The sequence below is a fragment of the Gadus chalcogrammus genome, chromosome 13, assembly GCF_026213295.1.
Source record: "Gadus chalcogrammus isolate NIFS_2021 chromosome 13, NIFS_Gcha_1.0, whole genome shotgun sequence".
Classification (NCBI taxonomy): Eukaryota; Metazoa; Chordata; class Actinopteri; order Gadiformes; family Gadidae; genus Gadus; species Gadus chalcogrammus.
This window is the reverse complement of record NC_079424.1, coordinates 22,039,522-22,052,974: the sequence shown is the minus strand read 5'-3', so window position 1 is coordinate 22,052,974 and position 13,453 is coordinate 22,039,522. Positions and strand designations below refer to the sequence as shown.

The 13,453-nt window shown below is 45.9% G+C and overlaps 1 protein-coding gene across 1 annotated transcript; it reads right to left on the bottom strand.

The window, feature by feature from the left end:
- Positions 1-6,863: 6,863 nt before the first annotated feature.
- Positions 6,864-13,332, bottom strand: LOC130401495 (uncharacterized). The gene is made up of 12 exons (XM_056605303.1): positions 13,229-13,332; positions 11,363-11,486; positions 10,352-11,327; positions 10,061-10,200; positions 9,369-9,573; positions 9,088-9,192; positions 8,768-8,970; positions 8,524-8,665; positions 7,745-8,386; positions 7,559-7,650; positions 7,002-7,121; positions 6,864-6,914 (listed from the first exon to the last, which is right to left on the bottom strand). Exons 1-12 carry the CDS (start codon positions 13,330-13,332, stop codon positions 6,864-6,866), a joined length of 2,904 nt encoding a protein of 967 aa, XP_056461278.1.
- Positions 13,333-13,453: the final 121 nt, after the last annotated feature.

The following is a 13,453-nucleotide window of genomic DNA, read 5'->3' as shown; positions in this document are numbered from 1 at the left end:
GATATAACTTCACATGCATGCATGCATGGAAATAACACACACTTTTGTAGCCCCATTGGTGATGAACTCTCTAACTTTAATATGCATAAAGACTGACTGTCCTCACTGTTCCTCACTGTCCTCCTGTCTTACTCCCGGCCCCTGGTCTGTTTGCTCAGTGTCTTGAACATTAGTGCTAGCGCTGGTGCTACTAGCTAAAGCTGCACTTGGCTGCTTAAAGAACAAATCAGTCAGTTTCGCGCATTTTTCACTGTCAGCCAACAGTCATTTCCTGGATTTCTCTCTCTTTTTCTCCACTCCTCCGTTCTGTCGCTTAATTCCTTGATTCATAGTTCATATTCATATAACTTTTGTAAACCAATAATACAATTAAAAATACAGGCAGATTTGTTGTATTTCAATTTCTAACACTGCACTTTTTAAACATCTGATTGAATAAGGCAACAAAATAATGTAGACCGATGTAAATATTAAGGGCAACCATGACTGTAGTATATAGACACTCATGTCTGGTATAAATACTGATTCATTTCCTATTATATAGCATGAATGGGGATTTAGAGACAAATGGCTAATTTGAAGCTGTTTAACACTATAGATACGTGATAGTGGGCCAAGAGATAATGTGGGGCGGCTGGGGCCACGCTGCGACGAAGCGGCCGCGCGAACCCGACAAGCATGATTGGCTTGCCCACGAGAGGCCGCAGCCCCTCTGGCATCTGCCCGAATGCCAGACCGTCCAGTCCGTCGCTGCTTGTAGCTTAACATGGCATTTAAGCGTGCATGAATACAACTAGACATGAATATTCCAGTCTGCTTTGATGGACGAAAATTATCGTGTGGTTTTCACCCATTTGGTAAATAGATTATCACGGTGGAATAGTTAGTATAGCAGAGATACTATGCCACTTTCATCAAAACCTATTACAAAGCTATAGCAATATCATGTCATTAAATACGATAAATAGTGATTCTGGAAGAGATCTCATCAGGAAGCTGACTGACCTGGATTTCCCTGCCCCAACCTGTAAATGGATTTACAGCTTCCTGACGGACCGTCCACAGACGGAACAAGGACGTCTCCACCCTGACACTCGGGCTCCCCTCAGGGCTGTGTGCTGAGCCCCTTCCTGTATTCTCTTTACATGCATGACTGCGTCCCCGCCCATCACTCAAATGTCATCGTCAAATTTTCGGATGACACTACAGTGATGGGTCTCATCTCCAACGGTAACGAGACAGCATACAGGGAGGAAGTCCAGAGGCTCACAGCCTGGTGTTCGGCTAATAACCTTTTGCTGAACGCCAGCAAAACCAAGGAGATGATATTTGACTGGAGCGGGACGAGAGGTGACCTCACCCCTCTCCAGATAGACGGGGTCTGCGTGGAGAGGGTCTTCTCCTTCAAGTTTCAGGGGATGCAGGTCAGTAAGGACCTAACCTGGCACACCAACACGGCTGTGGTGGTCGGAAAAGCTCAGCAGAGGCTATTTTTTCTAAGACTGCTGAGGAAATGCCAGGTGGGGACAAAGCTGCTGCAGACCTTTTACCACTCTGCTGTTGAAAGTGTACTGGTGTATGGCATTACGGTGTGTTACGCAAACTGCACAGCCAAAGACAGGAAAACCCTGCAGGGGGTTATTAAGACGGCAGGAAAAATCATCGGCTGCCCCCTGCCCCTGGAGGACATTGCCACCCCCTGGGGGCTGAATAGGGCAAAAATAATTATGAGTGACCCATCACACCCCGGCCATGGCGTCTTCCAACTCCTCCCTTCAGGTAGGAGATACAGGTCCCTTGGGAGCCGGTGTAAGTACCATATTGGCTCGGCTACCAGATCGGCTCGGGGTCCGTCGTCTGCTGATTACGTTACACAATATCATTGGCTGTACGCTTGAATGGGCGTAGGCTACATTGTGATTGGCTGCTAAGGGACAGTTGTGATTGGCTGTTTTGTGCTGTAGCTCTGGCTGTCGTCATAGCAACCACAGCGAGCACATGTGTGAGCGCGAGTAGGTCTGTCTAGTTTCGGTTTGTGTTGCCAGATTGGGCATCTATCCCGTTTTTCCAGCCTAACGTGATTCAAAGTAGCCAAATCAGGCTGAAAATGTGCCCAATCTGGCTACACGGACGGCTTATCTTAACAGCCAAGATGATTCCGAGGGATGTTTTGTTTTTAGAAGAAAACTATCCATACAGATAGGTTGGGAATGGTCTATGTTCAAAATGAAAGATCATTACAGGCTCTTTAATTTAAGCCATAAAAGACCTTATTGCTGTAGATAGCGTATTGTGTGACGTAATCAGCAGACGACGGACCCCGAGCCGATCTGGTAGCCGAGCCAATATGGAACTTACACCGGACAAACAGGCTGAGGAATACCTTCTACCCAGGCCCGGCGCCAGCTTGAAAACAATCAGGGGGCGACGAAATGTGGAGAGGGGGCGTTACTCGCAGTGTTTTTTTTAATCCACAAACTACTGATATTAAGTTGTTTCGTTACTTTTATCATGTATAGATTATGTAGGGCTGTCAAATTAACGCGTTAATTTTGATTACCCGTATTGGTCCGAATATAAGACGGCCTTTCATCCCCTCGAAATAGGTCAGAAAAAGTCGGGTCGTCTTATATTCGGGGTCTAGTATTCAGAGCTTCTCTTCTTCGCCTCTCCCTTTAAATGTCAATACACATTCGCGGCCCCAGACATCCCTGACGATTTCCTCTGTCAGCATCGTAGCCATCAGTTCAATTATTTCATTCTGTATGTCAAGAGACGTGTAGGTAGCATTTCTGGGGATGGTACTGTCAGCACGATACAATTCCTCATTCTGTCTCAACGTGTAGCCAAATAGCGACAGGAAAAGTCCACATCCCTTTTCATTACTGCTGTCTATGGCATCAATTGAACCCCTCAATGGCAATTCATTCAATGCAAGGAATGTAATTGTGTCCATAATCCCAGCCACATACACACGGTTTCGTGAGAGTTGATCAGAATTGATCAGGGTTGAAATTTCGCTGCCTGTTGAACATCGCAACTCTCCCTCTTTCCACGCAGCCACACCTGATAGATGTTCTTTGCTGTTCGCATGTCTGGCAAAACCCTTAGTTTTGTCTTTAGCATGTTTCCAATTGGTATAGCCCACAGTTGTGAAAGTCGAATCGCTGCCACCAAATTTCCGACAGGGAAAACAAAATGTAGCATCGGCTTCGAATGAATATTCCAGCCATTCCCTTCCCCTGTACCAAGAGCCTAGAATCAGTCGGAAGCAGTCGCTTTGGGTTAATTTCCTTTTTGGGAACTGCTTAAGTAGCCTACTGGCTGAGCGGGACTCAGATGGCCAAGGTCGCTAAGTTGAAGTCTCTCATTAGCACTACCGTCAACAGCTCTTACTTTAGCAGGGATCCCAGAAGTGAGCGACGATGCAGGCAGCTGACTCGGCTCTGCTACAGGTGGTGGCGTGTCTCTGTCAGTTGATTTTGTAGATCTTGATGATGCTGATGCAGATGCCGAAACACCTTTCCTCATCCAATTTCGGATATCCATTTTTAAATTAACAGTATAGCTTAGGCTAGTACAGTAGTGTCAGTAGCTAGAGCACAGTAGCAGAGCTACGACTATTTTCCCACGCTTTGCCGCGTGGGAAAATTTTGGAACTTCATTCTAGCTACCCCAATAACCAATTACATTTATTTTGCAAATACCGGTAGGCTAAACTGTTTCTAAGAAGTTGTATTAAAATGAGTAGGGTCAAATAAGATTAAATACGGTTTGGCAGGTGAAATAAATTATTTTTTAACATACTTCATATTCCTTTCCACTGAAGGCCAATTTAGGGTCGTTTTAGACGCAGAGACGTAAGCACGTAATTTACACAAGGGACTTGTTTTAGACAAGTTTTGATTTACGGTTCCTTTAAGGTTCCTTAAGGATTGCGCGTGTTGCAAGGGGATTCTCCGCCAGAACAGTAGGGGGAGCAACGAACGAATCTGTGGGCGTGGAAGTGGAAATCGCTGGCTTGTTTATATTTATAGTCATAGCCGCGGGAACGTATTCTCAGCAGGGGGTGCTGGAAAAAAAAACTCAGCCTGGACTAGACTCGCAACTCGCTACATTGATAAAAAAGATATATAGCAGCGCAGCTCAATTACACCAGTGCATGCGCGCACAGTTGAAAATCGATCGTTGTGTTCACACCATGGTTCACATCCAGCTGCTCACAGAACAAGTTTAGCGCACCACCGCTCCCCTCACACTTTTTCATATAACTTTTTTTCAGCACTAGGTCATATGAGCATTAAATAAATGCTGCGTCTCAAAATGCCTTGGACAGCAGCGACGATGACCCGCTTTGCCACGGGCCGAAACAGTGCGGAGCTACCACAGCCAGAGCGAACACAGCGGGGCAGAGGAGTGTCAGGAATAGTATTTTGAGCTGCGTAGTGCCGTAGTGTTTTAGTCGCATAGTCAGGAATTTTGGCGACGCACTTAAGCACGTAAGGGGGGATATTTTACCGCGCAAGGGGGGGTTATGTATCTTACGTGCTTACGCGTTACGTCTAAACAGAGCAGGGATTGTCGTGTGAGGGGACCCTCACGCCCCCCCGTGGCGCCGGGCCTGCTTGACTGCAGCCCGCAGATCGAGGAGGAGCTAAATGTGGGTGGGTCTAAACGTTTAACCCATGGTTTTACCCTCTCGGGCGCCATCTGGTGGCGGAGATCCGGCAGCACATTCTCAAACATCAATACAGCACAGCGCACAGCACGATGACTTACCGGTAATATGGAAAGAAGTTCATGCATTTGATAGACTTAGACATTCCTACTTTTAACTTGTCATTTCAAATGTCTTTTTTAGTATAGACACATATTATTTCGTACACTCAATTATATTAGCCATGTCAAATAAACCAAAGACAGAAGACTTTGCATCATTGATTTTTATTTTCACCCCAGGCAAAAAATTTTGATCTGTAAAGGAGAAAAAAAAAAAGCTTCCATAAATGTTTGACAAAGGCAAGTATCAAGGTGTTATCAAGTATCTGGCCCATAGCAAGCAACCCTGTTCCCGGTTTCCAGGTCCGTCAATTTCCCAGCGTCTAGAAAGGAAACAGATTGTGGTTCTTATAAGCACAATAACAATGCAAGATGTGAAACAGATAATTTAAATAAGTGGAGGGATTACGCTTTAGTCTAGCAATAGTTGACTACAAGACTAATTAATCACATGACCTCTCACCTGTAGCCCTCCTTGCACTCGTCGCCGTTTTCTGTCCTGCAATCGGTCTTCCTCAGACCTTAGTGATTTTATGACAACATACAGTAACTATGAAAACATTCACGTCGGTCTGTTGGCAGCGCGTAAAACTGTTTTTTTTGTCATTTGATTCAAGAGTGTGATATTCATGGCTCTTACGGCATGGGGAAGTTCTGCAGGAGAGCGAGACACCACCATCTCCTAATTTGCAGCATGTTTTCCTTTGAAGAAGGAAATGCAGGAAGATGTTAATATGTTGTAAAAATAAATAACACCTTGTACACTAAGCATAATGTGTCACGATTTACACATACCTCTCTGAAATCACAATTGGCCCCCATTACAATGTACAGAGTGTACTGAAATTCAAGAGGTACTGGTTAATATAATGTCAGGCGTGTTCCCAAGGATAATTTTTTTTCAATACAAATTAATGTGGTTTTAATGTAGCAAGCAAACATTTTTACAGACAACAGCAATGCTATAACACACTGATTAGGTCTTACCATCAAAACAAACACGCCACAGTTGTTGGAGCACCCTTGCTTTGTTAGGCCCTGAGGTGTGAACAATGTATTTTAATAAAGTATGGCAAGCAAATGCTATTATGTAATGTCTTACCTGGACATCATTCACACCAAGCTCTCTCCAGGGGCCAGAAGAGAGGCTTTGAGCAACGTGTCTGTCAAATAATAAGCGAAGTAAATAAAAGTAACTCAACTTCAATTAACTTTTGTTTGAAAAGTATGCATAAACGCTTGGAACAAAGCCTGAACTGAATAAGGAAGAGGTTGGAACTTCAAATAAAAAAGTTTTCATAACGGGCTTAAAAAGAACTGCCTGTCTCAAAAAAGATAAATAGTTCTGTTTCCATCTGTTTAAGGAATCAAAATACTGTAGTTGGAATATGGAATGGATTATTTTAGATCAAATAAAAACAGAACCATCGATTAAAACAAACAAAAGGACAAGTGGTTTAAAACAGAACTACCACTGTCCAGAAAGGATTATGCGAGGTGCCCTAAAAACCTGAATAGACTGGTTCTACTCTCATCTCTCCAACCGCTGCCCCAGAGGAAATCTAGGAAGAAAATCTCCCTAGCCTGTGGCCTCAGTATCTGTTAAATATTCAAATTCAAATATAACCAGTTGCAGTGAGTTGTGTAATGTTCCTGGAATCCCAACAGAGCTGACATGCATTTAATTATTATCGAAAAACATTAAATCAGCAATGAGCGACTTGTTGTGTAAAGAAAAGAAAGGAAGAAAATATAAAAGGTATTTACACAGAGTGTCCAATGTCCAGGTACGGACACTGGGAGAATAATCCACTGTAGACTGGCTGCATTATCCTGTAAAAAGACAACAATAGCTGAATATTAAATGCTCAAACTTCACTCAATAAAGCAAAACTTTTAAACAAATTACCGGAAGGTGATCCATGGCGTTCCTCGATGATGGTAGGAACCAAGTGGAAATGACATAGCTGTCTGCAGCAAACAGGTTCTCTACTCTCTATAACAGAGAAAGTTTGCTAAATCTCTTACTGTCAAAATATATTGACTATTGAACTAGACTATCCAATAATTTTTAATTAAATATTTCACAGGAGATTCACTACCTTCTCAATCATTTTGAGACAAGAGTTCAGGATCTAGTAGAACGCATAAACACAAATTATTGGAAGATTTTGAAAAATATTACATAAACCATATCAGCACAGCACATTCTCTATGCCTACCGTTCCCTCCATGTCCCGCTGCAAACCCAGAGTCCAAAAGTCAAAGCGGGTCAGGATGATGTTATTCACCATTGCAAGGTGCTGAGTGTGACTTTTGGTCTCATCCAAGACATGAGACAGCTAGTGGAAGAAAACAAAGTCTTTATACATGTATGATTATATGAGTGACATGCATAGATAACCACAGTGGCACAATGGTTAACTTTACCAGTTGTTCTTGGCTGTCTTGGAGTTTCTGTCCCCAGCATGCTCTGTGGGCTGAAAACTTGTGGAGACTAGGGAAGTCTCCATGAGGTCTCTGCTCACTGTCATCATTTACTAGTGTAGAAAGCAACCGAAAAATGAAATTAAGTGTGAAATGTCACATTTCTCATTTGAATGAGGTGCAAAATAGAGCCATGACTCACACTCTTGAGACTCCTCTTGTTCTTTCCCTGATGTCCCAGTTGACATCACGGTTGATTGGGAGTGAGCTATAGGAAAAACATGCAACAAACTTTATTGTCTAAAGTAGATGAAGACGACAAATGTGCATAAATATTCAATCCCATACCTACCATTCCATGACTGTCACACTGCATTTCAACTTCTGACTCATACTCTTGAGAGTCTTCTTGTTCGTTCCCATATGACCCAATTGACATCGCAGCTGATGGGGAGTGAGCTATAGGAAAAATAGCAACAAACTTCATTGTCTGAAGTAGATGAAGACGACAAATGTGCATAATTATTCAATCCCATACCTAAAACAACCCTTCCATAGCTGTCAAACTGCAATGAAACATCTGGAGGAACAATCTTGCTGTACTGATTTTTGATTTTTTGGTTCCTTGCCATGTTGTAATGGTGGAGAATGTTTCTTTGTAGAAAAATGTGTGTTGATGGGGTTGTCTGATTTAAAAAGTAGTTGTTTTTTCTCATCCCTGAAAACAGCTGCTCCGCACACTGGCTGTTAATAAGACCAGCAAGTTCAGGCACAAGCTCCAGCTTTCTTAGAACCTCACACTGGTCTTTGCTGTTCCCCTGGTGGAACACATCGTTCAAAGCAAAATGCTGTGAGGATCCAGTGAGAGGGTGACCATCTTTGTCAGCTGGCTTTTTTTTTAATTTCAGCCAAGGCAAGTTGACATGGACCTTTCCCTCTGAGGCCTGCTTCACGTTCTCTGGGGTGAGATCCAGTAACCTTCCCTGAAAAGGGGCAAATATTCCTGGCTGCCTGCGGTTGGCATGCAGTGCCAGACCCCTGGCATAATCATACACAGCCACATTGGGGAGAAGTTTCCAGGACAGCAAGAGATCCACAAAGTCACGTGGACTCTCTGCTCTAAGGTTGAATTTTACTGAAAACACAACCCCACATGGGCAAGTGATAACTGCCCAGCCACCTGTGAAACAGAAAAAAAAAGTAATAACTGACATTGGGAGCATGTATAGCTAACCTACTACATAATGATAATTTCTTTAACACAACAATGCATAACAAAGTGAAATTATCTTCAACATTCCATATCATTTCACTTACCAGAAGCACCCCACACTTTCTCAAACACCTTGTTGTAGGTGACTCTATTAGACATTTTGTCAGACAGTCTCATAACCATGTCTATCTTGGACCCCTTATCATCAACACCACACTGTTTGCACAGTGCCCTGACCTCCTGTACCTGTCGTGAACATGCAATGAAGTTGATATTGTTAATATAGCATAAACATATTTTTTGTTAGCATAAAGAAGTGGATTTGGCATATTTCATCAACTCATTCACCTTTAAGTTCACAAGCTCATCTGTGAGCCGCTCCTCATTCATTTTTTCGTCATCATTAAAGTTAGCATCTCCATCTGCTTTGGGGCTTTGCAATTTTTCAAATTCTGTGTTCATCACAGAATTTGACCTCCGGGTGTGTGGGCCAATCCAGGGGGCCCAGTGATGATAGCTCGGGGGCACAACGAAAGGGTTCTTCCGTCCATCTTTGTGTACAAATGTGATGAGTTTAACTATTATTATCACAACATTAAACACATTTTATTATACTTTACTCTCTCTCCAACTGTTCTTTAGCTGTTCTGTCTTTTGACAAGACTTACATGGAATTAATCCCCGACTGAGCATTTCTGTGGCCACAGTGTTCCAGAAATGGTCCATGTCAACATTACCATCATAGCCTTCAGGTGGGCTTGGGATGTCACTCACTGTTAAAACAATAGTTTGTTATTCATAGCTCAATCCCTAAAAAAACACTCCGAACACGGCATTTGATGCAGCTATATTCAAGGGCATGGGCAATATGATCTTACACAATTCAGAGACAGATGAGGTCCTATACAAACAATGAAGCTAAAATATGTGAAATAATAGCATAACTCACCTGGCATATTGAAAACGCCTTTTTTGTGGAGGTCCATAACAACAACTGCTGGGTTGTTTCCACATGACACACAACTGTACATGTACTCATGGTCGGTAAGGGCCTCAAAGTGGAGGTATGCCTGCAGAACTCTTTCCTTGTTTGGAAAGGACACCTTTTCCGTTGTCTCTATAATTTCTATCACTTTACTGATAGCTGTATGGGTCTGGAAAATTATGAATAACAGTGTTCCAATGTTATAACATTTCAAAATAAAACGAATGTATTTTGTAAGAGTTGCATCTGCAATCGTCATCTATTTTACAGAAATGATCTGTAATGAATATATTTTAATAAAAGAGGAACAGGCAAGGATATCTTATTATTAGTGTGCTTGCGGTAGCAAAGCATATCTAAGTCCTGACCCGTTGACATTATTATTCTCCCCAAATTCTTTCGTGTGTGTGTATGTGTGTATGTATGGGTGTGTATGTAGAGAGAGAGAGAGAGAGAGAGAGAGAGAGAGAGAGAGAGAGAGAGAGAGAGAGAGAGAGAGAGAGAGAGAGAGAGAGAGAGAGAGAGAGAGAGATAGACACACAGACACAGACAGACAGACAGACAGACAGACAGACAGACAGACAGACAGACAGACAGACAGACAGACAGACAGACAGACAGAGGGAGAGAGACAGACAGGCAGAGGGAGAGAGTACCTGTAGTGCATTCCTGACCATCAGGCACAAGTGCAGAGACAGGATGATGTGGTCATCAAAGTTGTGGATACCCTCCTCCCACTCCTGGTATCTGTAAATCATGCCGCAGTTCAGGCATGATTTCCTGTATGTTGATATTCCTAAAAACACTGTCCAACCAAAGATCATGATTATTGCTTGTATGTCATTTGAGATTAGTAGAAACATTTTTTTCTGTTTCTCACGTACATATAAATTATGTCACCCATTAACTGATAAGAATACAATAGAAAGACCTGTGATGGTACCAACCTTCAACTACACCTGTGCTTGTCAGGATCTTGCCTTTCGCTGTTATCAGATGTTCACAGAGTGTGTATTCACATTCTACACACTTTTTTTCTCTTGGGATAAGGTGCTTAGGAAAGCTGTCGTCTCTTCTCCCCTCTCTCGACTGCTCTATGAGAGCCTGGGGTATATTTGCCGGGATCTTTTTGTTGTTGAGGAGGTATTTAAGCATCCTTGCAATTTCTCTGTCATCTGGTGGATAACTGTCCTCTTTAGAGTCGCTGTCGTATTGGACTGTGATGATCTCTGTAAGATTAAGTGTCTCTTCCTCTGTGCTCTTCACCTTCCTAAAAAGCTCCCTCTTTGTCACAAACAGATGCCATTTAGCAACAGCTTTATGGATACAGGATTGTCTCGCTTTAGAGCAGGGACAATGCCAGGTGTTTTGCTTTGCATCATATGCCACAATAACTCTCCCCAACCTGCTGTAGTATGTAACCTTTTTTTCATAAACGGATACATGAAATTTAGATGGTGGACCACCTACAGTCAGGTGCACTGACAGAGGCACACCCTCAGCATCAGCATTTTTTTGGCAACGCAAGAGGCCGACCTTACGCTCCTCACCAAACCACTTGTTTTCCACCATTCTTTCCAAGGCCTCACCTGGTAGTGTCACGGTTTGACCGTCAGTGCGTGGGCAATACAATAATGACTGGATGTGGTGGCACTCGAAAGGCAACATCCCGCTCCTTTGAGCAAAGTCAGCATTCAAACGACACTGGTCGACCTCACAAATGATCTTCTGTGCTGGCCCCCAAATATTCTTGATGACATATATGGGTGTTGCAGGACCACAAAAAGATTTTTCCACTGCAAACACACCATGTGTACCATCAATACACTGACAGGCCAAAAATCTGTCCTTCGTTATCCTCTCAAGGAGGTTGGTGTGTTTTCTCCTGCAGTGTATTTTGAAGTTCCTTTTGTTTAGCATCAACTTACAATGAGGACAACAGAATTTATTTAGCTCACTTGCTTTAGTGGCCGTGGAACTTTCTCCAGGAGCCAATGTGTGCTGATTGGGGGCCACAGGGAGCTGAGGGAGCTGAGCGGGGGCCACGGGAAGCAGAGAGGGGGCCACGGGGAGCTGAGGGAGCTGAGCGGGGGCCACAGGGAGCAGAGCGGGGGCCACAGGGAGCAGAGCGGGGGCCACAGGGAGCAGAGAGGGGGCCACAGGGAGCTGAGGGAGCTGAGCGGGGGCCAAAGGGAGCAGAGCGGGGGCCACGGGGAGCTGAGGGAGCTGAGCGGGGGCCACAGGGAGCAGAGAGGGGGCCACGGGGAGCTGAGGGAGCTGAGCGGGGGCCACAGGGAGCAGAGAGGGGGCCACAGGGAGCTGAGCGGGGGCCACAGGGAGCAGAGCGGGGGCCACAGGGAGCAGAGAGGGGGCCACAGGGAGCTGAGGGAGCTGAGCGGGGGCCAAAGGGAGCAGAGTGGGGGCCACGGGGAGCTGAGGGAGCTGAGCGGGGGCCACAGGGAGCAGAGAGGGGGCCACGGGGAGCTGAGGGAGCTGAGCGGGGGCCACAGGGAGCAGAGCGGGGGCCACAGGGAGCAGAGCGGGGGCCACAGGGAGCTGAGGGAGCTGAGCGGGGGCCACAGGGAGCAGAGCGGGGGCCACAGGGAGCTGAGGGAGCTGAGCGGGGGCCACAGGGAGCAGAGCGGGGGCCACAGGGAGCTGAGGGAGCTGAGCGGGGGCCACAGGGAGCAGAGCGGGGGCCACAGGGAGCAGAGCGGGGGCCACAGGGAGCAGAGAGGGGGCCACAGGGAGCTGAGGGAGCTGAGCGGGGGCCAAAGGGAGCAGAGCGGGGGCCACGGGGAGCTGAGGGAGCTGAGCGGGGGCCACAGGGAGCAGAGAGGGGGCCACGGGGAGCTGAGGGAGCTGAGCGGGGGCCACAGGGAGCAGAGAGGGGGCCACAGGGAGCTGAGCGGGGGCCACAGGGAGCAGAGCGGGGGCCACAGGGAGCAGAGAGGGGGCCACAGGGAGCTGAGGGAGCTGAGCGGGGGCCAAAGGGAGCAGAGCGGGGGCCACGGGGAGCTGAGGGAGCTGAGCGGGGGCCACAGGGAGCAGAGAGGGGGCCACGGGGAGCTGAGGGAGCTGAGCGGGGGCCACAGGGAGCAGAGAGGGGGCCACGGGGAGCTGAGGGAGCTGAGCGGGGGCCACAGGGAGCAGAGCGGGGGCCACAGGGAGCAGAGCGGGGGCCACAGGGAGCTGAGGGAGCTGAGCGGGGGCCACAGGGAGCAGAGCGGGGGCCACAGGGAGCTGAGGGAGCTGAGCGGGGGCCACAGGGAGCAGAGCGGGGGCCACAGGGAGCTGAGGGAGCTGAGCGGGGGCCACAAAGTGCTGTGTAGGGGCTGCAGCTTTTAACTCCTCCTGGTGTATTTGAAGGTGCCTTACCAATTGCATTCGATTTAGAAGTGTTGCTGCACAATAGCAACAGTGAAAATGTGTTGCCGTCCGACAACTCAATCCACACTTTATTATTGTGAACTCTGTAAGAGAGGAATTAAGGAAGTAAGATTCATACTTGTGAAAAAATACAAATTAATTCATTTGTTTAATAATTTAGATAAGCACCTTTGTGTTTCAGTGACGAATGGCCTTTTACATGGTTGTCAACCTTATATTTTGCACCCACAAATTGACAGAAGGGACAGTGGAACAGTTCACTGTTGGTGATGTTATAAATTTTTGGTGTATCACCATCCAAAATAACACTAATGTGTCTCTATATATCAGAGGGGAAAAGAATAAACATTAAAAGGCACAGCATCTCTTAAACATCTGCTAAAACATAACTTTTACCATCTGAAATTGACGCTGAAATTTTTTATCTTTTTTACCACATTGACGTCATCAGGGATGGCCTCAGGAAGAGGAAGTACATCAGCCTGAGCTTGACCATGGAGAGCATGAGAGGCCTCCAGCCCAGGATGTAGGGCTCCATGTAGCGGGGGGTACCGCAGTGGGACTGTCACGCACATACACACACACACACACACACACACGCACGCACGCACATGTACGAAGGCAACACAAGGTCAATCAAAACAGCTGTATGTATGTAA